The 27,010-nt window shown below is 44.1% G+C and overlaps 1 protein-coding gene across 1 annotated transcript in view; it reads left to right on the top strand.

Annotated features, from left to right (window-relative positions):
* The window catches only part of GPR153 (G protein-coupled receptor 153), a 65,682-nt gene that overhangs the window by 31,734 nt on the left and 6,938 nt on the right, over positions 1 to 27,010 (top strand). The window contains exons 2-4 of the mRNA XM_018552761.1: positions 4,006 to 4,507; positions 9,933 to 10,362; positions 25,503 to 25,692. Of these exons, the coding sequence (XP_018408263.1) occupies positions 4,131 to 4,507; positions 9,933 to 10,362; positions 25,503 to 25,692 (997 nt within the window). The 5' untranslated portion in view covers positions 4,006 to 4,130. The remainder of the gene's footprint in view (positions 1 to 4,005; positions 4,508 to 9,932; positions 10,363 to 25,502; positions 25,693 to 27,010) is intronic.

Here is a 27,010-nt window from a genome sequence, read left to right as displayed (position 1 = left end):
GGACCTCTTGGTGCCTCCCCCCACCATCTCAAATTGTGACATCAAATCTATCAAATAAATACACTTACCTTGCCCCTAGTTTTAGCACTGGAGAGGGTAAGGTCACCATCGTACTGGTGAGATCCTAGGAACACTGAGTATTCCAAATCTTGCACATTGGAAGCTTGTTTTGGTGTTTGGGATATTGAACATTTAAAGGCTCACACTGGAAGGATCCTGACTTCACATTCAACTAGACACTCGCATGGAAGCCATGGGCAAGGTAAGTAGTGGTGCTACGTGTGGCCAGGTGCTGATTGATAAGCTACACACCTGTGAGTCAGCAGTGACAATGCAGTTAGCCATGCTCTCCCCAGAACATCTTCTCCTTCCACTGTAGTACAAGCAGGCACAGCCTAAATGAGAGTGGCAACTCTGCTCTGAATTTGGGTGCAGTGAAGCATTGTTGCCACCCTGTTACAGGACGCTGTATTGGGTGGACTTCACTGGCAGGATCAAATGGTATTAGTGAGACTTTGCAGGGGGACTAAGAGAAAACTGTGAGCGCAGATACACTTATAATTAAGTGCCACAGAGATATTATTTTTCCCATGGGGTGAAATAGTTCAACTTTAACAAGCTGACCTAGACCCTTTGTGTAGGTGGAGAAGGAAGAATATTCATTTATATAGAAGTGAACAGCTAAGCTTTGCATTCAGAACATGTTACTCCAGGTCTTGTGTTTTCCGGCTGATGCGGTATAAAATAACAAGAACAATCGCTGTACTTATAAATAGACGGCATTTTCCATTTAAACAAGGTGTTTAAAAGATTATGCATGGAGTGGAGATTAGCATGATAGCGGAGTGTGATTATTAAGACGTAAAGGTCACTTGACATAAGTATCGCCGCGCTTGGCTTATTTTCGTCTGTTGCAATAAAAAAAGCCCACACTTTTGGTGAATCATCGTTTTTATTACTTTTTTGTACTTTGAAGGAAAGGTGTTCGGCTGCTGTTCAGAAAGCTTTTGGCTCCCTGACACAAGTGTTTTGGCAAGCAGAGCGTTAGATTAACGGAGCGGGGTTTGGGCTCTAGATGTGAAATTGTGGTCTATTGAGGGTTTTTTGGCATCCCCTTCCCCTGTATGGGGGGGGGAGCTGTTGGGGTGTAACGTTGCTCTGAGTGTATAGTCATTAGGGGGGCTTGTGCTATCACGGAATTGTCACTCCCAGGGTAGGGGGCGCGTTTGGTAGCGTTGTTTGAGCCGTGATGTCAGCGGCTCTGTCTGGCATCCCGCCCAGTTCCCTGACATCACTGGTTGCCAGGAGCTCAGCAGGACACCAGCCAGAGCGTCCCGCTCTGCTCCTGGCAATCAGTGACATCAGTGCGCTAGGCGGGACACCAGGCAGAGCATCACAGGTTGCTAAGAGCTCCTACCGACCTGGTACACTGTGGGCGCCCCACTGCAACCCCCTCCAACGAGATGCTGCCTGAGCTAACTGCCTCCTACCTACCCACCTCTTGGACTGCTTGAAAGCTGAACTCCAGACAGACATCTAATACCATTGATCCACCGATAAGTGAACTGTCTTGCATGCCCAAAGATTTACAGCACTGTTCAACCAGTCCCGTGATTAGGTCACTTCTGCCAACCAGGTCTCGGGACGACCTGCAGACTGCACTGCAATTTAGCAATACATCCTAAAGCGCTAAATTAATACTACTAAAACAATATGGCCCCTGCAAGGAAGAAGGTAAATACTCAGCAGTTCCGCTGCTCATGTCGCCATTGCTGCTGTAAATAAGAAGAAATCGGAGCATCTTTCAAAATTCAACACAACTGGTAGTGTCGGATTCCTGATCCCCCCCACACCCCCCCACACTGTGCACTGTGGTTCCTGCTGCTGACTCCTACAATGATACTGAAACTTTGGCTGGTTCTTAATTGCTACCGATCTTCAGATATGGGTGTAAACCCTACCGCTTCCTTTCTCAAACTGACTGCTAAGTAGGTGGGTCTGCTTACATTATGAGCAGCCCCGTGGTTGCAAAAGAAACACTTTATCCCCTTAACCTTAAACATCCATTTTTTTTTTATCACTCTTCCCTAGGCTGTCTTTAAAGATGACATACAGAGGATGCCTATAATCTAATTTCCAGCTCTGTGCAGGCTTTTGGTAAAAAGAGTGAGCCAACTGCATGGGCGGAGGAATAGATTTTGAGCAGTAATTTGTTCACAGAGTGAATAGAATGCCTCCAGGCTTCCAATAATTATAGGAAAGTCAAATTTGATTTTTTTTCTTATTGCGATTTAGAAAAGGTGAATTAATTTTTAATAACATTCAATGATAGAATGGCTTGAGTATTCATTATATTTTTAGTGAAAGGGAAATTTTTCTTCCCTTAAAGCATTTAGACTTGTTATTGCTCACACTAATTGGCTGCCGACTAATTTTGTTTGCGTTCTTAATGAGAGGAGCTGAAACAAGCAAAACTCCCAGGTGGACATATCCAGGGACTAGCTTGGCCTACCAGGCTCTGCCTATTGATAAAATATTTCTTTTGGGTGAACATACACTTTTATAAAGCTATACATGCCAACTGGGTATTCCATTCATTTATTGCATGCATTGCTCATTTTTTTTCTCAATGGAATAATTCTTACAAATATGTCCATATGCTGATATTAAGCCATGTTTTAGATGTCTTGAGAAAACTTTGGGATACATGCAAAATGGTAGTTGGGGGAATGTTTCTGTAACCCCTTGCGGAAGCCTTGAGGCAAACCATGAGTGCGTCATGGTTGCTCTTTCTTTATAGTGCTGCATAGTTGCTGCCAGCAGTGAGCCCGCAGGATCTGGGAGCAGGTGGTTGAAATCAGGATCCTGTCCCTGGTGGTAGGTTGGTTCATGATGAGCACTGTGATCTGGGAGTGGGCAGCTTAAATCAGCATCCAATCCCTGGTGGTAGGTTGGTTCATGGTGAGCCCTGGGATTCCCTGGTGGGCAGCTCAAATCAGCATCCAATCCCTGGTGGTAGGTTGGTTCATGGTGAGCACTGGAATCTGGGATTGGGCAGCTCAAATCAGCATCCAGTCCCTGGTGGTAGGTTGGTTCATGTTGAGCACTGGGATCTGGGAGTGGGCAGCTCAAATCAGGATTTAGTCCCTGGTGGTAGGTGGGTTTATGGTGAGCACTCGGATCCGGGAGTGGGCCGCTTAACCCAGGATCAAATCCCTGGTGGTAGGTTGGTTCATGGTGACCACTGGGAGCAGGCAGCTCAAATTATGATCCAATTAGAAATAAGCGAACTTCTGAAAAATGTGATTAATTATTTTAAAAATTTGCAAGACTTGGAATGTAACATTTCTGAATCGGAAGATCTTTTGATCTCTGAACCAGGCTCCAAAACAGTTGTGTATTACAAAGCTGCAAACAATTCAAAATTGTGCAAGTTTGGGAGCTCCTGGGAGTCCAGTCTGATGAGATGGTGGAACCAAACAAATCCAGCCTACCTTTAAAAATTCCTCCAGGGATACTAAGATTGAATGGTGGGACCTGGTGGCACTGGCAGTAAAACTAAGGGTGCCCAGGCAACTGGAAAACCGCCTTTAGGGCAGCCTTTTGTCCCTTTCTACAAGAAGTGTTTTAGGAATCCGCACTACCAATAATAACACTGAAATTAGAATTCGCTCAGGAGATCCCAGTTCATGAAATTCGCATCTGAATTTCAGGATCAACTTTATATGCAATTCCTGGTGACCAGTTGGTTCGTGGTGAGTGTTGCATCTCCAATGCTGTTTTGGTTGTGGTTGGATCCAGTACCGAGCCAGCAACTCTGATATTACACAATGTGATGGCATAGATTAGATGATACAGACCATCCATCATTTCTGTTGGCTTGGCTCAGGTCATCACTTGTGGACTTAGAACTGATGATCTGGTGAAAGGGTAATTATTATAACAAATGTTTTGGTAATTTTACCAACAGTAATTAATTCATTGTTTCTTTTGTTTGTTTTGTAGGATGTCCAGTCAAAATGGATGTACTCTCATTTTCCAGAACATATCACGACTAGCCTAACGTTACCAGAAGATGCATTTGCAGTCACTGTTGCTTTTTGTATCTGATCCGCGAAGCTCTTCTCCTAATGGTGCCTTCACCCTCCACCATGAATGATGAGCAGAGACTGCACAACAACGCGGTAGCCTGGCTGATTTGTTCAGGGATCTCACTTCTAGCCAATGCCTGGGGGATTCTTAGTATAAGTGCCAAACAGAAGAAATGGAAGCCTTTGGAGTTTTTAATCTGCACTCTGGCCGGAACTCATATCCTTAATGTGACCATACCAATCACTATGTACTCTGTGATCCAGCTGAGGAAGCAACACTCCGATTATGAGTGGAATGAAGGGGTCTGCAAAGTGTTTGTGTCTACCTTCTACACTTTGAGCCTTGTCACCTGCTTTTCTGTCACTTCCTTGTCCTATCATCGCATGTGGATGGTACGCTGGCCAGTAAATTACAGGTATGTCTTTTTTTCATTGATTTCCAAACTATGTTCCTATGGTGGGGACAGAAAAAGCAGGCCAGTTTCCAAGTCACTAAGCATTACTGAATTTTACAGCTTTGCTCACCAGTAAATTGCATGTTAATCTGCTAGGTGGCAGGTTAGGGAGCTCACACTTGGAATATTTGCTAATACAGTATTTTGAATTTTGCAACTTATTTTTATTGAATGCTTTAGAACAGGGGTTCTCAACCTTTTTATGAATACAGATCATCAAAGGATTGCCCAAACGTCCCCATATTCCTTTCATCAGACTGTCTAAGTCATCATTCATTCTGAATTGAGAAAGCTGGTCTTCAAGAAAAATACAGCAAGTCCAGTTGCCTTGACTTATTTTTTTACAGATATACCCTGACCTGGATGAATGAGAACCTTCACAGACATACATTACATATGGTTAGCTAGGAGGAGAACAGCTGAAAAAAATCATAAAGATCTTTTTCATATACAAATACACCAGCTGGCTACAACTAGTGAGATTTCTGCCAATGTTTTTATGCAATCAAAACACTTGAGTCAGTTTTGCCACTTTTGATATCAGGTTTCAGAAATGAATTCTCATATCCTTATCATTTGGTCCCCTTCCCAGTTAAGAACCCCTGTCTTCTTGTTGAATTCCTAGTTGTTACAGACAAGCTGGGAGATATACTGTAATCTATAAAGTATGTTCTGTCTCTGCCCTGGACATTCCCCTGGCTGAACATGTCCTGGACACCAATAACAGAGCCAGCGGGGATCAACTAATTAATACATCCAAAGGGATCAACTAATTAATACATCCAAAGCTCTTCATCTGGATACGCGGTTTGAAATAAATGTGAGTCTGCTGCAAGGTGCTCTCTTTATTAATCACAGGCCACTGTGGATTTGGCTCACATCTTGACAAGTCTTTGCTAATATAAAAACAAGGTTATGCTTGTTACTAAGTCCCTCCTACGAGGAGCATCACAAGCCTTGTCTTGTCACAATGAAGAAATATCCTTCTGAACAATGCCAGACATTGTCACATGGGAAAGGTGCGCCACGTGCAAAAACCAACGTTTCGGGGCCACGCAGGGTCCCTTCATCAGAGTGACATAGGGACCCTGTGTGGCCCCGAAGCATTGGTTTCTGCACGTGATGCACCTTTTCAAGTAAATACAAACAAGAATTTACAAGTATTCATCGAGTGCTGGTGAACTTTATTTGCATCAAGCCTTGGTATTGCATGGCGCCATCGGTGATCATCACTGCGAGCACCGTCATTTACTGTAAGGTCCTTAACGCTGTACGGAGTGCAGGGGATATATCTGGACACTATTGTCACATGGGGGTAGCACAAACAGCTAAAATCTGTGTATAAAACATGTTCAAGATCATATTTATCTTAGTCATTTCACTCTGACAGATTCAGGCAACATTGAATGTTGTTCCACAACAGCTAGATTGCCGAGGTTGCCTATCCCTACTCTAACCCAACAGCATAACACCCTATTTTCAAGAAAAACATTTTTATAGCTTGTGAGGTCCTTGTGGCTATAACAGCCATACATATAATAGCCAAGAATGTAAAATAGGATTTGCCCACCTTTCCTCTTCATAATTATCTCACCCAAGTAAGTTTGGATAATAAAAAAAAGTAATTTTGGTTTCTACTGACTCCCAACTCTTTTGATCTAATACGGCATAGACAACAAATGATTGTGTATTGTGTCTAAGTAGATCAGCTCATTTGTATATTGCCAACCCTCCCAGCTTTAACAAAACTCAGACAAAATTATTAGATTGTATTTAGATATCTGCCGTTAGAAATGCTATTAGGTCTATTTGCGCTGCAACGCATGCATTTGAGGTGTTGAGGCGCATTGTATTAGACAGCCTATTCAAAATGAATTGGTCCTCAGCACATCTCAACACACTCACGAAAAAAAGATCCTGCATGATATTTTTCAGTATAGAAAAACACCGCACACTGTACATATGCATCCGTATGCTGTGGTTTGCTATAACACAGGTGCATTGTTTTCTATGGGCATGAAGCAAATTATAATCTCAGTTTATATGCAACATCATTTTTATTGCATGCATTTGGGTGCTTACAGCTGCTCTTCCCATTTTGCAGCCTATCAATGCACAAGGTCAGCAGTCTGTTACTGTAGATGTGCGTTGAAATGCAATTAACTTTGAATGGCAATGCAGCACATAAACAGTACATTACCAGACGTTATGTTAATGCATGTTATTAAAAGTGTCATGACACATGTTATGGTGTATGTTGTTACTGAGAAAAATTATTGCAACGCAAGGCGTTCCATTGCATCTAGTCCTATATTGAGAGATGACTTTGGGCATAACTTAACTATGTTGTAACAGACTGCTGACATTGTGCATTGATAGGCTGCAAAATGGGAAGAGCAGCTGTAAGCACCCAATGCATGCAATAAAAAATATGTTGCATATAAGCTGAGATGATAATTTGCTTCATGCCCATTGAAAACAGAGCAGTCAATGTACAGTACAGTTCTTTTCAATTGTGCCTAGCTTGATCACGATCACAAACACTTGAACTGTTCATTCCCTTTAAAATCTGATCAATCCTCATACACAAAGCTCCAGTCTAATATCTTCCATCTCCTTGCTCATGACAAACGATTAAAAAAACAAAAAAAAACACATAAGTCAATATTGGAGGTGCAGTAATAAATATGTATTGATCCAGACAGAGCTACTCTGCTTCCAGGACCGCATTAGGCAGTAATTACATACGGTAGGAAAGGTGCCTGGGCAGAGTAGTGTTGGTTTATTATTGGAAAGACATTATTATTTTCCCTTCTCTTCTGGTAATGTGGAAATTCTAGATTAGCCAGATGACTTCGGAAATCCAAAGCCAGCAAAAATAAATAAATAAATAACACGTACAATTTCTCAATTGATTCTTCCACGCTGCAAAAAAAAAGTTATAAATAATCCATTAACGTCTAGCATATTACAACAAACGGCACATTAATAGATCTCACAGACATGCTATGAGTGGATGCCATAATAAATTCCCCATTTATAGCAGCTTGGCATGTTTATGTATGAGCATTGCTGACCTAGAAAGCTGGGTCCCTGCAATGACCTTCAGATCTACAATGAATTCATGGCTCAATGCCTGTGCAGTTTTCTCCTTGAACGTGTAGGAAGATATATCATGCTTGGATAGTGTTATATTATTATATAAAGGAATATAGAAGTTAAGGGAGAGCGCTGCAAGTGGAGAAGATGGAGTTAGCAATACTCCTTTTAGGACTGGATGTGAAGAGTGGAAAGTTTTTTTTGTCAATGAAAAGAGACAATATTATCCAACTGAGGTTACTTTACCATGTACCATTTGTTAGCTTCAAGACAACTTGCTGGCGCTTCTACATGGCTGCATGTCATGTCATAATTCAAGCAAGACCATTCCTTTGTCCATGAAGGGCAAAATGAAAGGTTCAAATGGCTCTGTTCCCTTTCCAGTACCATATACACACATTTCTTCATACCCTAGCTGCTTTGTTAGCTTCAAGCCAACTTGTTGGAGCTTCTACATGGCTTTGGGCTACTTCACTAGCTCCATGTGATGGGCTGGGTTAATCGGGAGGCATCAGCGCTGTCATATGAGAAAGGGGGAGTGAGTCACATGCTTACCCATACCCAGAAGTGCCAGGTATTTAATTTTGCTCCCGACAGCTGAATGGAACGCTACAAGAGCAAGGAAAGGCAAGTATATGCTTCTAAGAAGGAGTGAGCCAAGTAAACCTTTTATTGTGTGCTGCATGGACAAAGAAATGGTCTTATTTTAATTATATCCAACAGGTAGATATGGTAAATCAACCTTAGTTGGATAATGTTGTCCTCGCATGGGCAAAGGGAAGGTTCAATTTAACATCTTTTGTCACTGTTATCTTTAAAATCTACACACATGATGGCACACAATAACAACATAGCTCCTGCAATCAAGGCTATGGTTGAAGAAGGAAGAATGTAAAGAATATTTTAATAATTAGGTAATTCTCTCCCAGTTTCTGTGCACCTCAAGTAGCCATTGAAAGAACCTGAGACTTTACTATTGCATTAAACTGTAAAAATGTGTCACTAAAAGGATTAGTCCCCCCATAATATTTTAGTTACTGGTGGACTGTGAATGAGCCCTTGGCTTATTGCAGGTCTTGGACACGCCAACAATGAGATCTCCCTGCCATAATTCCAAATCCTGCTCCTGTCCACTTGCTGGTTACAGCTGTTCTTACCTACCTTTGTGTCTTCCAGCTCATCCTTTTACATTCTCTATAGAATCAAATAAATAAAAAGGAAAGAGAATCCCATATAATCTCCACAGCTGTTGTAAAGACCCAGGAACTCAAAAGCAGATGAAATAACTCATCTATAGTTTCCAAATATTGTTATTTGATCTAACTCCCCAGGATCAATCAAATTCTGGAATGTCATCTCTGAGGGGACTGGCCACTTGACTCTGCAAATGTACACGCATATATACTGTGTGTGTATATATATATATATAATACATACCAACTGGATAAGCTGCACAGTGAAAGCAACCCTATCAGGTTTCCAAAAGAAGAAGAAAGGTGCCTGCAATAAAGCTGGTGGTGGAAGTCTTCTACCTTTCTTCTTTCCAGTGCTGCAGCCTATGTTAAGACTTTTGCGCATGCAACATTTCCACCTATGTCCTCCACCATGTGCTGTGTTTCTGTCCTCCTACCCCTACATTACTGCAGAGTCTTAAAGTGATATACAGGTCGTAGAACAGAACCATGGTGTGGGAGGAAGGACATGGGCATCTGACATTCCTGAACTGTTGAAGAGTCTAATTGAGTCTTGAACAAACGAATGGTAGAAGGCACAGGCCACCGGAGAGATGAGCATTAAAGCTCTTCTATTGCAAGGAACTTCCATGTGGATTCTTTTCAAACTGAAAAAAATCAACCAACCAAACCAATGAAAGGGAGTTTGCATGTCCTCCCTGTGCTTGCGTGGTTTTCCTTCGGGCACTTCGGTTTCCTCCCACACTCTAAGACATGCTAGAAGGTTAAATGTCTCCTGTCTAAATCGGTCCTGTATGCATGTGAGCTAGGAAATGTAGATTGTAAACTGCTTGAGGACAGAGACTGATGTGAATGCGCAGTATGTGAAACGATCCATAAATTTTCAATGCTATATAAATACCTGTAATAATAAATAAATAAACACATAAATGAATAAATCTCAGAGGTGAGAGGTTACAGAAAAGCAGGCATTACAAAAATTCCAGAAGAAGTGACCTTCTATGGATAAGCACACTGCAACCAATATAGCTGCATTCAGCCAGTCTCGAATAATAATGAGTGACATGTCTCTTTAATTCTTGTCATGTTTCCAGGTTAAGCAATACAAAGAAGCAAGCAGTACACACCGTCATGGGCATATGGATGGTGTCTTTTATCCTTTCCACTTTACCCGCTGTCGGATGGCACAACCCAACCCAAAGATTCTACGCCGGGGACTGCCGCTTCATTGTGACGGAGATCGGACTGGGCTTTGGCCTGTGCTTCCTCCTGCTGATCAGTGGCAGTGTAGTGGTTGGAGTGGTCTGCATTGGCATCTCACTTTTTCAGACTTTTTCTATGCAAACCGGGCAGAACATAGACAAAAACAAATTCAATGTGCCCACTATTGTGGTTGAGGATGCTCATGGGAAGAGGAGGTCATCAATAGATGGGTCAGAGCCCATTAAGACTTCACTTCAAATTACTTATTTGATATCTGGGATTGTGTTTATATACGACTTTCTAATGGGGTTCCCCATCTTGGTAAGTAGCTTCCTCAGAATTGATTACATTTTATCAACATCATGAGTGGGCTTATGCAAGAATCTGAATGGTCAGTCCTATAAAATATTTCATTTATCCCTTTGCTTAGCTTTACTTATTTTGAAGATGATTCTCTAAGGTGAGTGTTAGAGCTTAGAGGACCCCCTGAGTGCTGACTGTGATTGTCCTTAGGTGACATTATGCTGCTGTATGCATTTAAGAGCTGGGAAACCCACGGTTATCAAGATGAAGTCAGCTAGTTGACTTCTCTGGGCCTTTTGGCTAAAATCAAATGTAGTATCTGTTCTTATCAGTTTTCAGGAAAGAACGGCGCCATCTTCAGACAGGGAGATGGCTGTCTAGTATTCCCTGGAGTAATCGGTGGGTACTGGTTGGGGCTTTCTTTTCCTCCTGGGTTGATTCTGGCCTTGTGTACCAGGCGTGTCCCCAGTTGTAGTCAGGAATCCCTCCAGTGCTAATGTCTTCTAGTAGGAGGGGGCTAGTAGGAGGGGGGGCTGTCCTTGTCTGGCCATAGGCTGGAAGCGTAAGGAGCTTCGGGTGATATGCCCCCTGGGGTTGGCGTCCCCACAAGTGTGGCACCTGGCACTAGGTCACATCACCATTTTGCACACGCCTCAGAGGCAGACCGTCTGGCTAGTCCAGAGCAATTTTTTATACAGGCCACAAGGCCTCCCATGTATTGCACATGGCACTTATTTCTTTATAGCACTTATTTATTCTGCACGAGCATATTTCACTCCACAGAGATGGAGGGTGCAGGTCTTTTGGGGGCTTGCCCTGATGTCTGGGGGATGATCTGTGGCCTTAACTAGTCTTTTTCCTTTCCCAACTCAGGGGTCTCCCTTCAGGAGAGCCGCTATCTAGTACTTGTAGGACCAGCTTCAGCCAGTCCCTACGTTTTGGGGAGTAGAGTGCCATGCCCCTGTCAGAAGTCTTCTAACCCGGGAGGTTCAGGGAAATCGAGACCCTCGAGGACCATGCACCCTTGTGCACTTTTTTGTGTGCTGTGATTTCACTGTTCACTTTTTTTATTCACAGGAGTTTGTTTCATGATACACGCACCTTACCGCAGAGCTTTAAAAAAAAAAGACTTTGACTTTACAGACACTGTCAGACCTCAAGAAGCCTTTCCTAAAAGTAAAGCTAACTTAAGAAGTATATATTAATATTTAAAAGAGTAGTTACAATCTTTTAAGAATGATTGTTCTCATAGAAGCCCAATCAGGATCATTTCTCTTTAAAGTGCGTCCTAACATTTGCATGTGGGGTGCATGTTTTGCATGATAAATGCATTATTCTACTTCAATATATTGGATATTTCTTTATGATTACCATTTGAAGTGCCTTAGTTTGCCTCTCTTATACAGTACATCTACAGAAGTATTATGTTATAGTCATAGGGGTCTATTCACAAAGCTGCTGAGGGCAGCCGAGTGAATGACCGATCAGAAGTGAAGTGAGCCGAACACTGTTCGGCTATTCACTTCAGGCTGGTACGGCTGATTTCAGCCGATATACGGCTGAAATCAGCCGTACATCGGCTTGCTTCGTGTGGCTTCGGATCAGCCGAACATGCTGAGCATGTTCGGCTGATCCGAAGCCACACGAAGCAAGCCGATGTACGGCTGATTTCAGCCGATATACGGCTGAAATCAGCCGTACATCGGCTTGCTTCGTGTGGCTTCGGATCAGCCGAACATGCTGAGCATGTTCGGCTGATCCGAAGCCACACGAAGCAAGCCGATGTACGGCTGATTTCAGCCGATATACGGCTGAAATCAGCCGTACATCGGCTTGCTTCGTGTGGCTTCGGATCAGCCGAACATGCTGAGCATGTTCGGCTGATCCGAAGCCACACGAAGCAAGCCGATGTACGGCTGATTTCAGCCGATATACGGCTGAAATCAGCCGTACATCGGCTTGCTTCGTGTGGCTTCGGATCAGCCGAACATGCTGAGCATGTTCGGCTGATCCGAAGCCACACGAAGCAAGCCGATGTACGGCTGATTTCAGCCGATATACGGCTGAAATCAGCCGTACATCGGCTTGCTTCGTGTGGCTTCGGATCAGCCGAACATGCTGAGCATGTTCGGCTGATCCGAAGCCACACGAAGCAAGCCGATGTACGGCTGATTTCAGCCGATATACGGCTGAAATCAGCCGTACATCGGCTTGCTTCGTGTGGCTTCGGATCAGCCGAACATGCTGAGCATGTTCGGCTGATCCGAAGCCACACGAAGCAAGCCGATGTACGGCTGATTTCAGCCGATATACGGCTGAAATCAGCCGTACATCGGCTTGCTTCGTGTGGCTTCGGATCAGCCGAACATGCTGAGCATGTTCGGCTGATCCGAAGCCACACGAAGCAAGCCGATGTACGGCTGATTTCAGCCGATATACGGCTGAAATCAGCCGTACATCGGCTTGCTTCGTGTGGCTTCGGATCAGCCGAACATGCTGAGCATGTTCGGCTGATCCGAAGCCACACGAAGCAAGCCGATGTACGGCTGATTTCAGCCGATATACGGCTGAAATCAGCCGTACCAGCCTGAAGTGAATAGCCGAACAGTGTTCGGCTCACTTCACTTCTGATCGGTCATTCACTCGGCTGCCCTCAGCAGCTTTGTGAATAGACCCCATAGTTCTTCAGCATCGACAGACAAAGGTCATTACTGGAGAGACAAATATTCAGCAATAAATCTGTAAATCCGGGGGCCGCCCCCATGAAATCAAGATCAGATGTTACTGCTTCTTCCACATTTAGTGATTGTCTTAGCCATCCAATCGCAGGAGAGGTCATGATTCCACCCTCATGCTTCTACAAGAAAAGCATCCTCCACCATTGTCACGGCAGGTTCTTGTCCCGAGTAGAGGTCCGGAGGAAGATGATATGAGAATTGCAGAAAAGTGAAATGAGCAGCCACATTAAAGTCAACACTACTTTCATTGAGACTAGGACATAAAAGCTTTTCTGGCAATGATTGCACAAACTTCCACCCACGGGGGAAAGAACAATGAAAATATATTACTGGATGTTGTCCAACTTCCTATGAAATCGGAGTCATGTTTAATTCATCCAGTTTTTCCACTAATTTGCACTGGAACATGCATAGTAAAAAAGAAAAGATTAAAAAAATAAACATGTATGACATATCAGAGATAGATAGATACGGTAGATAGATAGATATGTAGATTGTAGATAGATTGATTGTAGATAGATTGATTGTAGATAGATAGATAGATAGATAGATAGATTGTAGATAGATAGATAGATAGATGGAGAGATAACAGATGGATGGATAGATAGATGGAGAGATAACAGATGGATGGATAGATAGATAGATAGATAACAGATGGATAGATAGATTATAGATAGATAGATAGATAATAGATGGAGAGATAACAGATGGAGAGATAGATAGATAGATAGATAGATAGATAGATAGATAGATAGATAGATAGATAGATAGATAGATAGATAGATAGATAGATAGAGAAAGATAAGATAGATAGATAGAGATAGATTGTAGATAGATAGATATAGATAGATAATATATGGAGAGATAACAGATGGAGAGATAGATAGATAAGATAGATAGATAGATAGATAGATAGATAGATAGATAGTCGATGTTGATTTTGGTGTCTTTGTTCTGAGTCTGATGACAGCGGTCTTATGCCAGAAAGCGGTTTTTACAGATGCCAACCAGGAATGTAATTAACCTATTTTCACTCTCTGCAGAGTCTCGTCTCTTCCGCTGCCATTATGAAATTCTCAGTCTGGTTCTGTGTGCGGTATTATTACTCGAGAGACTCTCTGACACAAGCCTGCTCTTTGTCCTGATATATAAAACGATGTTGTATCCCAGACACAAGATGGCCATGTGCGTGTATTTCAGTTCTCTGGTTGGTGTGGGGGACAGACACAAATAAATTATGCTGGGTGTCTGGTGTAAGTATCATACCAGTAGACCTCCCAGTTCTACCAGTTAAAAAAAAAAAAAGTTACATGACATGTGGAGATCTAAACAGCTTTTTACTTTTGGAAGTATAGATTTTCTTTAAGAAGAGTTCTTCTGTCAAAAGAAAGTCAGTCCGGTCATCCTTTGCTGTCACGACGACCGGCTGTCTGTCTCCTACATGACAATTTTCTAATCTCAGATTTTTTTATTTTCATGTTCAGCGCTGATCAGTCATCCGCTCAGAGGACACGCGCCAGATCGCCACTTTCTTATATTAAAGCCTTGGCAGCTCTTGTATTCCATTATTTTATTTTTTATTTCTTTTTCCATCTCTCTGTATAAACAAGCAGCGATCGGCGATAAAGAATGGACTTTCCGCGTCTTCTGCTTTCTGTCTTTTCGGTGCCAAAGCGTAGCCTGTGAATCTGGTGCTGCACATCTGCTGTGGATGCCGAGTAGCCGGTGGTCCCCTGACTTCAAGAGAACTCCAACTTAAGTTCAACTTAAAGTGACACTAAACTCAAGGGTTTAATCTTAAAAATACATTCAAATACTTTAACTATTAACAACAATGTATCTTATTTGTGTATCACTCAGTTGTAGATCCCCAAATCATCTCTGAATTGGTGCTGACACTGTCCTTCCTTCTGGAGGGGGGCTACTTTTGTCCCCCTTGTTCCCTGTGTATGTTGTAAAGTAGTCAGCGCTCCAACCTCGCTCCCATGATGATCTACAATCTCAATACAAATTCGTAAACTAAACATGAGATTGTAGTCCATCACAGGAGTGAGCTTGGAGCGGACAATTAGAGCTGTTTTGCCAAAATGGCAAATTTGCCAAATTTTCACTCTGCAACATTTCAACAAAATTGGAAATTCTCAGTTTTGCTCAGTGAGCTGCTATGACTCTTAAGTACCTTTTTTTATGCAATGGATTGAAAATAATTTGCTTATTATCACTGCCATGTGACCTGGGGCCCCATTCAGACTTGCATCTGGTTCAGTCTCACAAAATTGCTCCAGAAGACCCATACGAGCAGCTGACAGCTCCCATAGCCATTGGTGGCTGATCACATTTAAAGTGCAACTGAAGCCAGTTTTAATGTTGCATAGGATGGACAGGGATTAGAACACCTGTCAGGTTTTAATTACAGTCTGTGTCCCCGTTGGGGAGATTCACCCTTTATTTGATCTGATGGCTGTACAACACAACATATGAAATGAGGTAGTGTGGAATAGAGAACGTACAGAGCGGCATATAGAGTGAGGTGGTGTGGAGTAGGTCAGTCAGAGCCCGGCAAAGGAAATGAGTAGTGTAACTTTCCCTGCCCCAGCTCTTTGTTTACATGTGACAGCAGTAATCGTCTGTGCTCTCTGTCACTGCGAGTCTGTGTGCTGATGGGTAGTCTGATTGGGGCACAGTTTAACTAAAGGGGCAAACACAGCCACTGTCCCTGAGTGGTGCAGCACCCCCCTTAAGTGCCACCCATGACACATGCCCTGCCTGCAATACTCTAGATATGCAACTGACACAGCTGTGCAACAACACAAAGCAGAAAGCTGAAACTATTTAAATATAAAACTATGCATGGAAACATTGTTTCCACACCAACAAATGTTGATTAGATTATTTACATTAAGGCTAATCACTTTCACAAAGCTTACAAAGATCAAAAAGGCTTTCAGTGTGGTCTTATTGGAAGCAGAATCCCTAGCTATAATTAATAGGATTCATCAGTGGAATGACTGAGGCAGGAGATTAATTTGCCAATGATGCCATCAAAAAGATATTTTTTACCCTCACTGTGAGAATAAATCGGTAGGTTTTCTTTGTTTTTCCTTCTTCTGGATCATCTACATTAGAGGAGAATTATGATTGGAGTATTTGTGGTATTATTTCATCCTTGCATGCTACGGTACCATGATATTTTTACGCCTGCCCCCCATCGTAATTCTGCCTGGAACAACATTTAACGTCGGATTATGATACAATGGCTGTTATTGGATTTCAGGGATTCCCGGTTAAAGTCGGGATTAACCTGTCAGTGCGATCTGACTTTTCTTCCAGTTTTTGACTGCTAGCGGAGTTGCTAATCTTCCGCTGGATTCCCTGATTAAATCTCCGGTATTGGCACAGGCTGCTAATTCGGACGGCTGTTTGATTTGGATAATGAGGGGTATCAGTTACTCTGCCGCTTATCTGAGCCTTGGCGTCCGTCGCACCAAAATGTAGCGATATTTATCAAATGAATTTCCACCTTTTCTTTAACAGAAAAACCTCTTCTGTGCCCCTCCCTTTTTTGGACTCTACAAGGTTATTGGGGACAGGTGTCATGGCTAAGCCTAGCCCAGTGGCATATACAGAGGATGGCACATGCCTTGGGCGCCCCTTGAAGGGAGGGAGGGCGCCACTCCATGGGTCAGCAAAAGTTCACCGACCCAAAGATACAGCTGACTTTTTTTCTCTACCCACCCCTCTCCCATACACATCTCCTCACCTGGCTCTTGGAAACTAGGAACGCTCTGGCTGGCGTCCTGTCCAGCTCCTGGCAACCAGTGACATCACTGGTTACCAGGAACTGTGCAGTACGCCGGCCAGAGCGTCCCAGGTTGCTAAGAGCGGGGCGGGGAGATGTGTATGGCCGTTACACATCTCCCCGCCCAGCTTTTAGCAACCTGGGGCACTCTTGCCGGTGTCCCGCCCAGCTCCTGGCAACCAGTGACATTACTGATTGCCAGGAGCTGGGCAGGGCACCAGGAGTGCACTTTGTTACAGATACGCCTCTGGCCCTGCCTTCTTTGAGATTGAGAAACATACAAGAGTCATGTGTATTCTTGAATCTTGGTGAGCTTTGTGTATTTCCTCCAGATCTGTGCAGCAATCCAGTGTGAGACTTGGAGCTCCTGTAATAAAGACCAGTCACTGCTGCTATCTCTCCTGGTGCAGGGTGACTGGTCTTGTCTCCGCCCCCTCCTGTAATAGAGACCAGTCATTGCTGCTCTCTCTGCTTTTGCATGGTGACTGATCTTGTCTCCGCCCCCCCCCCGTAATACAGACCGATCACTGCTGCTCTCTTTCCTTGTGCAGGGTGACTGGACTTGTCTCCGCTCTCTCCTGTAATAAAAACCAGTCACTGCTGCTCTCTCTGCTTGTTCAGGATGACTGGTCTTGTTTCCACCCCCTCCTGTAGTGGGTGGGGTCTGCTGGGTCCCTCCCACAGCTCAACTCTTTGCGCAGGCTATGTACAGCACAGTGATGATGTCACTGCTACTTAAACAAGATAACTGGGTTTGTTGCACACAAAGTAGTTTTAGCTCCTTTGTGGCTATTTAAGAATACATTAAAACGAATGTTATTGTGCTCAGAGTTCAGCTGTAGCTGATCTCAAATTCTTGTGTGCATTAGCCCTGATAGATCCAAAGACTGGGGGGAAAAAAGAAAAGAGTGGAGGTGAAGGTTGTTATAACTTTGTAAAATCACATTCCGTATTTGACAGACGCGGCTGTTTAATTTAGAGAAGTATCATGCTTTTTTCAGACATTTATTAAAGGATTTCCTTGAGCGACATCTTCTCAGAGAATGTCATTGTGCTCCTCGGGTTCTGCACACGAACGGCTCTTTTTCTGCTCGATATAGAAATTCGGGGGTTTGAAGTTGGGATGAGCAAACTGTGAAGGTGAAAAGTTCATCCTCAAATCCGACTTCAGTAAAAAGTACTGAACTCAGCGAGTTGGCTACAGGCGAGATTCTTGTGGACATGTAAAAATAGAACTTTCTATAAAGATGAGAAGAGGAAAAGGAAATGCACTATGAAGGGGAAATGAAGTCGCTTTAATGTCTTTAAGAGGATCGGCTCATCTCATCAATGAGAGGTATTGTGTTAGAACAGCGGTAAGCAACCTCAGCACTCCACCTGTGGTGAAACTACAAATTCCATCATGCCTCCGCCTGTGGTTGTTCTGAGGAGTCTTGCAATGCCTCATGGGTCTTGTAGTTCCAAAACAGCTGGAGTGCCGAGGCTGCCTACCCTTGTGCTGGAACCTTTTCCCTATGTATGCTGTGTAATGAGGGGGGCAAAAATATATTGGCTGTACCGGTACTGATTCTGGCTGGCACTGGTATTGGCTGTACAGGTACTAATTCTGGCTAGCACTGGTATTGACTGTACAGGTACTGGTTCTGGCTGGCACTGATGTTGGATGTACAGGCACTGATTCTGGCTGGCACTGGTATTGGCTGTACAGGCCCTGGTTCTGGCTGGCACTGGTATTGGCTGTACAAGATACTGGTTCAAGCTGGCACTGATATTGGCTGTACACTACAGGCACTGTTTCTTGCTCGCACTGGTATTGGATGTATAGGCACTGGTTCTAGATGGCACTGGTATTAAGTGTACAGGCACTGTTTCTTGCTGGCACTGGTATTGGATGTATAGGCACTGGTTCTGGCTGGCACTGGTATTAAATGTACAGGCACTGTTTCTGGCTGGCACTGGTATTGTCTGTACAGGCACTGGTTCTGGCTGGCACTGGTATTGGCTGTACAGACATTGCTTCTGGCTGGCACTGGTATTAGCTGTACAAGTGCTGGTCCTGGCTAGTACTGGTATTGGCTGTACAGGCACTAGTTCTGGATGGCACTGGTATTGCCTGTACGGGCGCTGGTTCTAGCTGGCACTGGTATTGTCTGTACAGGGACTGGTTCTGCCTGATACTGATATTGGCCATACAGGCACTGGTTCTGGCTGTATGGGCGCTGGTTCTGACTGGCACTGGTATTGTCTGTACAGGCACTGGTTTTGGCTGGCACTGATACTGGATGGTGCTGGTACAGTACAAAAGAGAGAGGACATGTCTATGGAGCTGTTTTATCCTCTATCATTTCCCGGTGCATTCTGAGATATTAGAAACCTCCGCTGCCTTTCCCGCAGCACCTTGTAAACTCTCCAAACGCACTTCCTCTAACATGTCGCCATAGGTGCGGTTAAGAAGCGTTGCCATTTACATGAATGAAGTCGGCTGCCAAGCGGCAAAGCCTGCTCTATCATTTTTTCCGCACTGCAGCACAATGCGATGCAACCACGCATGTGTGTACTGCACTGTCCGCTGACCATCGAGCAATCTCTCAGGTGCTTTGGTGGGCGGTTTGGGGGCTTTAAAAACACAGGTCTACCACTTAGTTTTGCCGCTGGTGTGAGCAAGGCTAAAGGACTCATTCACACAGGTGGCTTGGCCCATGCAACCTAAATTCTAGAGTATCTTTCCCTGCCATTTGAGGCGCAGGACCTACATACAACCTCCCAAAGAACTCAAGGGCTGAATGCAGGTATACTTGTGTACAGTCATGGCTGTGTACAGACAACAATCTGTGGACACAGAAAACCTGCGTCCAGAGATTTACATCCGTATGCATACATGGCTGTACACAAGTACCTGCGTATACCCGTGAGCAGCTAATGACTTCTATGGAAGGCTGTATACAGCTCTGGCTCCCTGGCGGGGGGAAACCCCCTGAAATTTAGCCTGAATCAATGACTCCTAAATAGGGTTGCCATCTTTTCTTCAAGTGAAACCCGAACACTCTAGCAACATGTGCGGCAATTGTTTGGGGGGGGGGAGAAGGCGAAAGCAAGGAGAGACAGTTAGGAGACCAGTTATAGAGTACTACAGATCCCTGCAATACAAAGTAATATGGAGCTACATACTCTGTGTTGTCCAGGGTGGCACCCTGTTGTCTCCAGGGTCTCAGGTGGCCTTTAAAGGGCTCTCGGCAGGGCTGTGCTGGCTCTCAGATGGCTGCTTGGGGTCTAAGGTGGGATATGGGGGCTCTCAGATGGCTGTGTGGAGTCTCATGTGCACTATGCATGCTTTCAGGAGTGCTGTGCGGGAAGTGCCGGGTTTTTACTTGGGGTTCAGAGGCAGTCAGCGTGCTGTCAGGAAGGAGCCGGAGGAGATGTGCGTACCTGTGCCTGTTTACACACGCCTGCGGCTCACAGGAAGATGCGGCTGCCTTAGGTCCCGCACTTGCTGGGGACCTCGGCAGCCGCATCTGTCAAAAAATGTATGTGACAGTATCAGCACTTAGTGTCTTGTGTCCTGGTGTCAGTTGGCTTGAAACCCAGACACAAGACTCAAAAACCGGACTGTCCGGGTGAATCCTGGACAGTTGGCAACCCTAGTCCTAAGGCTTATGCCTTGCCAAATTTCTCGTCTCGCTGCATGTGGACCAGAAATGACGGTAGACTCTCTGTAGTCTTTCATGACATGAAACATCCAAAATGCTGTCAGTAGCCACACACCATGTGATCTTTGCCAAGGCTTAGGTCACATAAAGAAACTCAAGAGCAGAAGTATTTTTTATTCCACATTCTAAAAAAAAAGTTGACTGCAAAAGTAAACTCATGTGACAGTTATGTTCAGCTTTCATTTGTGTAAATAACAGCAAATAACAAATGTTATAGCTTAGTAAATTGGGCCTAATGGCCATTATAATTGAACTCCGCCAGGAGGATCTCTTAAAAGTTTTGCTCTGTGCTACATTGTTTATAGTTTTTATATTTTATGTATTTGCAGTTTGTCCTCTGGCATGCATATCATTTCTTGAAGCTTTCTTTGTTTTGCGGCAAATCCTTTTCACCTCCAAATCCGGTCGTGCAAACAAAAAAGCTTGTTCTTATCATGCCAGGTTTAATTTGTTCTCCCAGTAGTCGCTTTAGTTCTTTGAAATGACTTGTGTTTGAAATGTTGCTGTGTTTTTTTTTGTAGTATCACAAGCCAAATTAGCATTACATGGTGTGTATGTGGGCTAATGTGGCGGATGTGCAAGATAGAAAACAGAAAACCCAAGTCTGCCCTCTAGTGTCTGAGTCTGGTATTGCACCACAGAGCTTCATAAAGCACAACAAAACACAAAACTAAAAAGAAAATACAGGACAAGCATTGTTTAAAAATCACTAAAATAAACTAAAGGAATCTTAAGCCTTAAAGCAAAACTCCGGGGGGAAATTATTATTAACCCTTGCAGTGGGGCTACCCCCTCAATGCAAGGGCTAACTGCTTATTTTGGTTTAGAGAGAAAAATATAAAAGGTATACTCAACCGATCCTAAGAGGCGGCTGGCTATTACATTGCTCCCTCCAGCCTCTCCTCCTGCTGCAGCAGTAGACAATGCGACAATCGAATGTCTCCCTGCGTCCTCACGTCCAATATACTGTATTTAGAATGTGATGACTCAGGGATCCTAAAGCGCTATATCTATGAGCCTTTTCATAAATATCTGTACAGCTGACCAAAAAGAGGGACAACTGAGGTGGAAAGGGACAGAGGGTTTAGCTGCAGCTTGGCATTGCATGCTATTGCTGAGTCTGTGGTCTATTGGGAGCCCCAGATCTTTCTCCATCCCCAGGTTTCCTAGAGGAGCGTCTCCTAATGAGTGCCTTGCATTCAGATTTTTTGCTTCCAACTGTATGAATTTACATTTTTCAATATATTTGCCCAACCCTCAATTTTTTCAAGACCTTCTTGTAGTGAATCTATATCGGGGTAGCCAAATTTTGGCCCTCCAGCTGTCATGAAAATACAAACTCCATAAGCCATTGCAAGACTCTAAGAGCCACAGGCATGACTTGCAGATGCAGATGCATGATGAGCGTTGTAGTTTAGCCACAGCTGGAGGGCTGAAATTTGCCTACCCCTGTTCAATATCCTATTGTAAAGTTACAGCCCCACACGGCATGGTATCTTCCAGAAAAACTAACAGGTCTATTCACAAAAGGGTGAAGAGTTTGGAGAATGCAGGAGAAGGGAACAATCTAGGGCAACATAGCTGAAATGGAAAGTGAGCTGAATTGGAGAATTTTTCCATATCAGCTATGTTGTCCTAGATTGTTCACTTCTCCTGCCTTCTCCAAACTCTTCACCCGTCTGTGAATAACCCTGTAAGATTGAACCATTTACTCCAACCTTTATATCGTTTGTAAAGAAGATAATCAGGAGTGTTCCGAACATCCTCAGAAATCGTATTTTCCGCTGGCTGCCTTTCTCAGAAGCAGCCCTTAGTAAATTGTAGACATCCCCTGCAATAAGAGTTTCCATTTTCGCTAAGCTTCATCTGTTTTCTAAAGGGATGCAGACACGGCAACTTTTCTCATTACAACGCAGACTATTCAGGTTCTTCAAGGCAGATCCTTCCATTTACAGATCGGTTTGAGAAAGGAAACGGTGAAAAGAAATTCCTCCAGAATAGAGAAAGGTACGAATCTGCAAGAATTTTACTAAGATTCTTGCAAGGCGAATAACTTAGCTGGAGGGGACTGTCTTCTTCTTCTTATACAAGGAGAGCTGACTTTGTTCAGAAGAGAAAATGTCCATTACAATGTATGAGGTGGTAGAAGAAAATGAAAGCCTGTCTCCCGGAATGTCCACTTCCTGACAATCTGCAGCTATTATACAAAATGCTCTAAATGATATCCGTGTCTGCTTCCTGTGATCAGATTAAGTCTCTTTCTCTTTTCTGAGGTGTTCATTTGGATGGATCCATTGTATGGGATGTAAACATTTTGGTTCCAGTTTCTTTTTACTTACTTCATGAGGATGCTCATTTTTTTGTTGGTGATTTGCTTCATTGCAACATACACCATATGGCCAAATGTTTGTAGACACCTATGTGAGCTTGCTGGGCACCCCATTCCAAAAGCATGGGCATTAATATGTAGATGCTCCCCTTTTTTATTTGCTTCTATAACTTCCTCTGCTCTTCGGGGAAGGCTTTCCACAAGATTTTGGAGTGTGTCTGTAGGGGTTTGGGTCCATTCAGCTGAAAGAGCACTTGTGAAGGCCGGTGGTGTACCGAGTTGTCAATGCAAATCTGTCAGTGACAGATCCCCTTCCTGGGCCAATCAGCTGCAGCAGGGGCATTCCCATTGCTGCTTACATTCTCCAATTCAGCTCACTTTCCAGTTCAGCTATGTTGGCCTAGATTGTGCCCTTATCCTGCCTTCTCCAAACTCTTCACCCTTTTGTGAATAACCCTGTAGGAAGTTGGACAAATTCTATACAAAATGAGGGGAATTCAATTGTCATCTGAACAGGGCTCCCCATTTGAACATTTACCATCACCTTTTGTGATGTCCCATCACTTTTTTTTTCTCAGTAACAATGGCCACCGGGGCAAATAAAGGGGATAAACATATTCAGCTGGGGCAAGGGAAGCAATAAAAACTTGTTAGAGGTTTTAATCCATCTCTGCTCTATCCAAAAGTTTAAAAAAAGTTTTAGCTATTCATGGACTTTAAGTTTGGTTTTAGTTCAGCAGGCAGATCAGCTTTGGCTATGTTAAATAATGGGGACAGGGGTTAGATATTAGAGACAGGAGTTAGGTATTGAGAAAGGAGTTAGGTATTGGAGACAAGGGTTTAGTATTGAGGACAGGGGTTAAGTAATGGGGGGCAGGGGTTAGGTAGTGAGGACAGGGGTAGGGTATTGAGGACAAAGGTTAGGTATTGGGCACAGGGGTTAAGTATTGGGACAGGGGTTAGGTATTTAGGGCAGGGGTTAGGTATTGTGGACAGGGGTTAGGTATTAAGGACAGGGGTTAGGTATTGGGACAGGGGTTAGGTACTGTGTACAGTGGTTAGGTATTGAGGACAAAGGTTAGGTATTGGGGACAAGGGTTAGGTATTGGGACAGGGGTTGGGTATTGGGACAGGGCGTAGGTATTTACGGCAGGGGTTAGGTAATAAGGGTAGGGGTTAGGTATTGGGACCGTGGTTAGGTACTGTGGACAGGTGTTAGGTATTGGGGACAGAGGTTAGATATTTGGGACAGGGGTTAGGTATTTAGTGCAGGGGTTAGGTATTGGGGACAGGGGTTAGGTATTGGGGACAGGGGTTATGTATTGGGACAGGGGTTAGGTATTGGGACAGGGGTTAGGTATTGGGGACAGGGGTTAGGTATTGGGACAGGGGTTAGGTATTGGGGACACGGGTTAGGTATTGGGACAGGGGTGAGGTATTTGGGATAGGGTAAGGTTCAAATTAGCGATTACAGTTTACATTGAAGTTTAGGGGGTTGGGTTTAGGGTAAATTAGTTTTGTATTTTCAGAAAAGAATATTATTGTGCCAGAACATTATATGGACCCTAAGTACCAGCTATGTACTAAAACATCATATGCTAAAAATATTTGTACAAATCCTGCCATGCCAAAAACAAATTTGCATTCTTCTCACTGACCACCAATGTAAGGAGCATCCTTTCCATTGACCACCAATGTAAGGGGCATTCTTCCCACTGACCTCCAATGTAAGGAGCATTCTTCCTACTGACCTCCATGGTAAGGAACATTCTTCCCATTGACCCCCAATGTAGGGGGCAATCTTCCCACTGACCACCAATGTAAGGAGCATTCTTCCTATTGACCACCAATGTAAGGAGCATTCTTCCACTGACCCCCAATGTAAGGAGTATTCTTTCCACTGACCACCAATGTAAGGAGCATTCTTCCCATTGACTTCCTGTATAAGGAGCATTCTTCTCACTGACTTCCAACATAAGGAGCATTCTTCCCAATGACCACTAATGTAAGGAGTATTCTTCCTACTGATCACCAATATAAGAAGAATTCTTCCCATTGGCCACCTATGTAAGGAACATTATTCTCCCTCCAGTATGCTGTATAAAGGGCAGACATATACTATAAATTTTGTTTCATTTCGAATGGATATTTGTACGAATTTCATAACATTTTGACATTCATATGCAGTCCGGATGCAAACGGATCTGAAGGGACCTTTCATGAAAATTTTGAACCGTCTGAATTTTGTTCAAAACGAAAATAATCGGACATGGGACAGATCCGAAATCTGAATAAGGAAACAAATCAAATTTCGGATCCTCAATCTAAAAAAACAAAATAAATAAAAATGTGATTGATCCAAAATGAATTTTTTTGCAGGGTTACATGTCTAATAGAGGGGTCATTGGCTAGTTCTCATCATTCATGAGTGAAATGGAGGTGAGTATAGTTACCAAAGGAGACAGGCAGTTGCTAAGTTGTGCGTGCCCTATATGTATTGCTCACCTATGCAATCTTTTAGTGTTACTCCTTATCTTATTTTGACATGACTGATCTCCCTACTAATACAGTTTATTGATACACAGGTGGTGAGTTTTGCCAGCCTCAAGTTTGATAAGTCAGATGACTGGATGGTGCTTGGTGTCCTCTGGTGTTCTGTAGTGCAAGCTCTTCTACTGCCAATGTTCCTGTGGGCCTGCGATCGCTACCGAGCCGACGTAAAAGCAGTCTGGGACAAGTGTATTGCCATTATGTCCAATGACGACGAAAACGAAGGTGAGAAATTAATAAGTGGCTGAAAACGCTTCCAGGTAAGCAAATAACGAATGGTGGCTTTTATACAAATCTTTCAGCCATTATAAAATGTTAAGGTTACAATTGCTGGCCAAGAGCAAGGACAACATAGTGCCTGCTATAGCATTTCTTAACCAGAAAAGACAGTTCTGTTTACCTCTTCTGATGCTGGTTTCATTTGATTAATTTCTGAGTTAAATCTCCCCCCCCCCCCCTGGAGATCATTCTTTCCCACATCTCTCCAATAATCGCACCCTTATTGACCATAGAGTCATTCTTTTTGGATGGAGGAACAAGGTTGTGCTTAAAAGTCAGGGAAGTCAAGTCATTAGTAATGAAGTAAAACCAGCATCCATGGGGCACACATCAGGCGCTTTACAAGGGCGCTAACAAGGGCAACAACAACTTTGTGAGCCTTACTTCTAGGCACACTTAGGAGTAAGAAATCTTCTGGGTGGGAGAAAAAGGTAGTTGAGCCCGATAGAAGTCTAAGGGGCTATAATGTGCCTGTATATGTGTATATATGACATTTCTAAATGCATGTAATGTTTTTAAATGGTATAACACAGGGGTCCCCAACCCCTGGGTCGCGAACAGGTACAGGTCCATGGCCTGGTAGCAACTGGGCTGCAGCCGCCGGTCCTCGGCCAGGGCTGGATTAAGATAGGGGTACGTGGAGATCCCGCTCCAAATCCGCCCCTGCAAATAGGCCCGGCCAGCCCGGATCGCGTCAATATGCCAAATGGCAATCCGGACCGGCTACATTCAGGCAGAGGCGACCCTCTAATAAGACATTTTACAAGGACGCTTGCTAGGACCTCTCAGCCGTCTGCTTAGAGAGCCACGTCTGCTGCGCCTGCAGCCATCAATGAGACTCTCCGCACCCCTGATGAGAGAGCCCAAACTGGCCACCTGAAAGCCTGCACTGGCAACCTAAAGCCCGCACTGGCTGCCTGAGAACCACACTGGCCACCTCAGAGCAATACTGGCCACCTGAGAGCCCCACTGACCACCTGAGAGCCCGCACTGACCACCTGAGAGCCCCAACTGACCACCTGAGACCCCCACTGACCACCTGAGACCCCGCACTAACCACCTGAGAGCCCCACTGACCACCTGAGAGCCCGCACTGACCACCTGAGAGCCCGCACTGACCACCTGAGAGCCTGCACTGACCACCTTAGAGCCCGCACTGGCCACCTGAGAGCCCAAATTGGCCATCTGAGAGCCCACACTGGCCCCCTGAAAGCCTGCACTGACCACCTGAGAGTCCCACTGACCATCTGAGAGCCCGTATTGG

Source organism: Nanorana parkeri, unplaced genomic scaffold (genome assembly GCF_000935625.1).
Source record: "Nanorana parkeri isolate BGI_ZX_2015 unplaced genomic scaffold, ASM93562v1 scaffold5, whole genome shotgun sequence".
Classification (NCBI taxonomy): domain Eukaryota; kingdom Metazoa; phylum Chordata; class Amphibia; order Anura; family Dicroglossidae; genus Nanorana; species Nanorana parkeri.
This window is presented reverse-complemented; position numbering and strand designations above follow the sequence as displayed.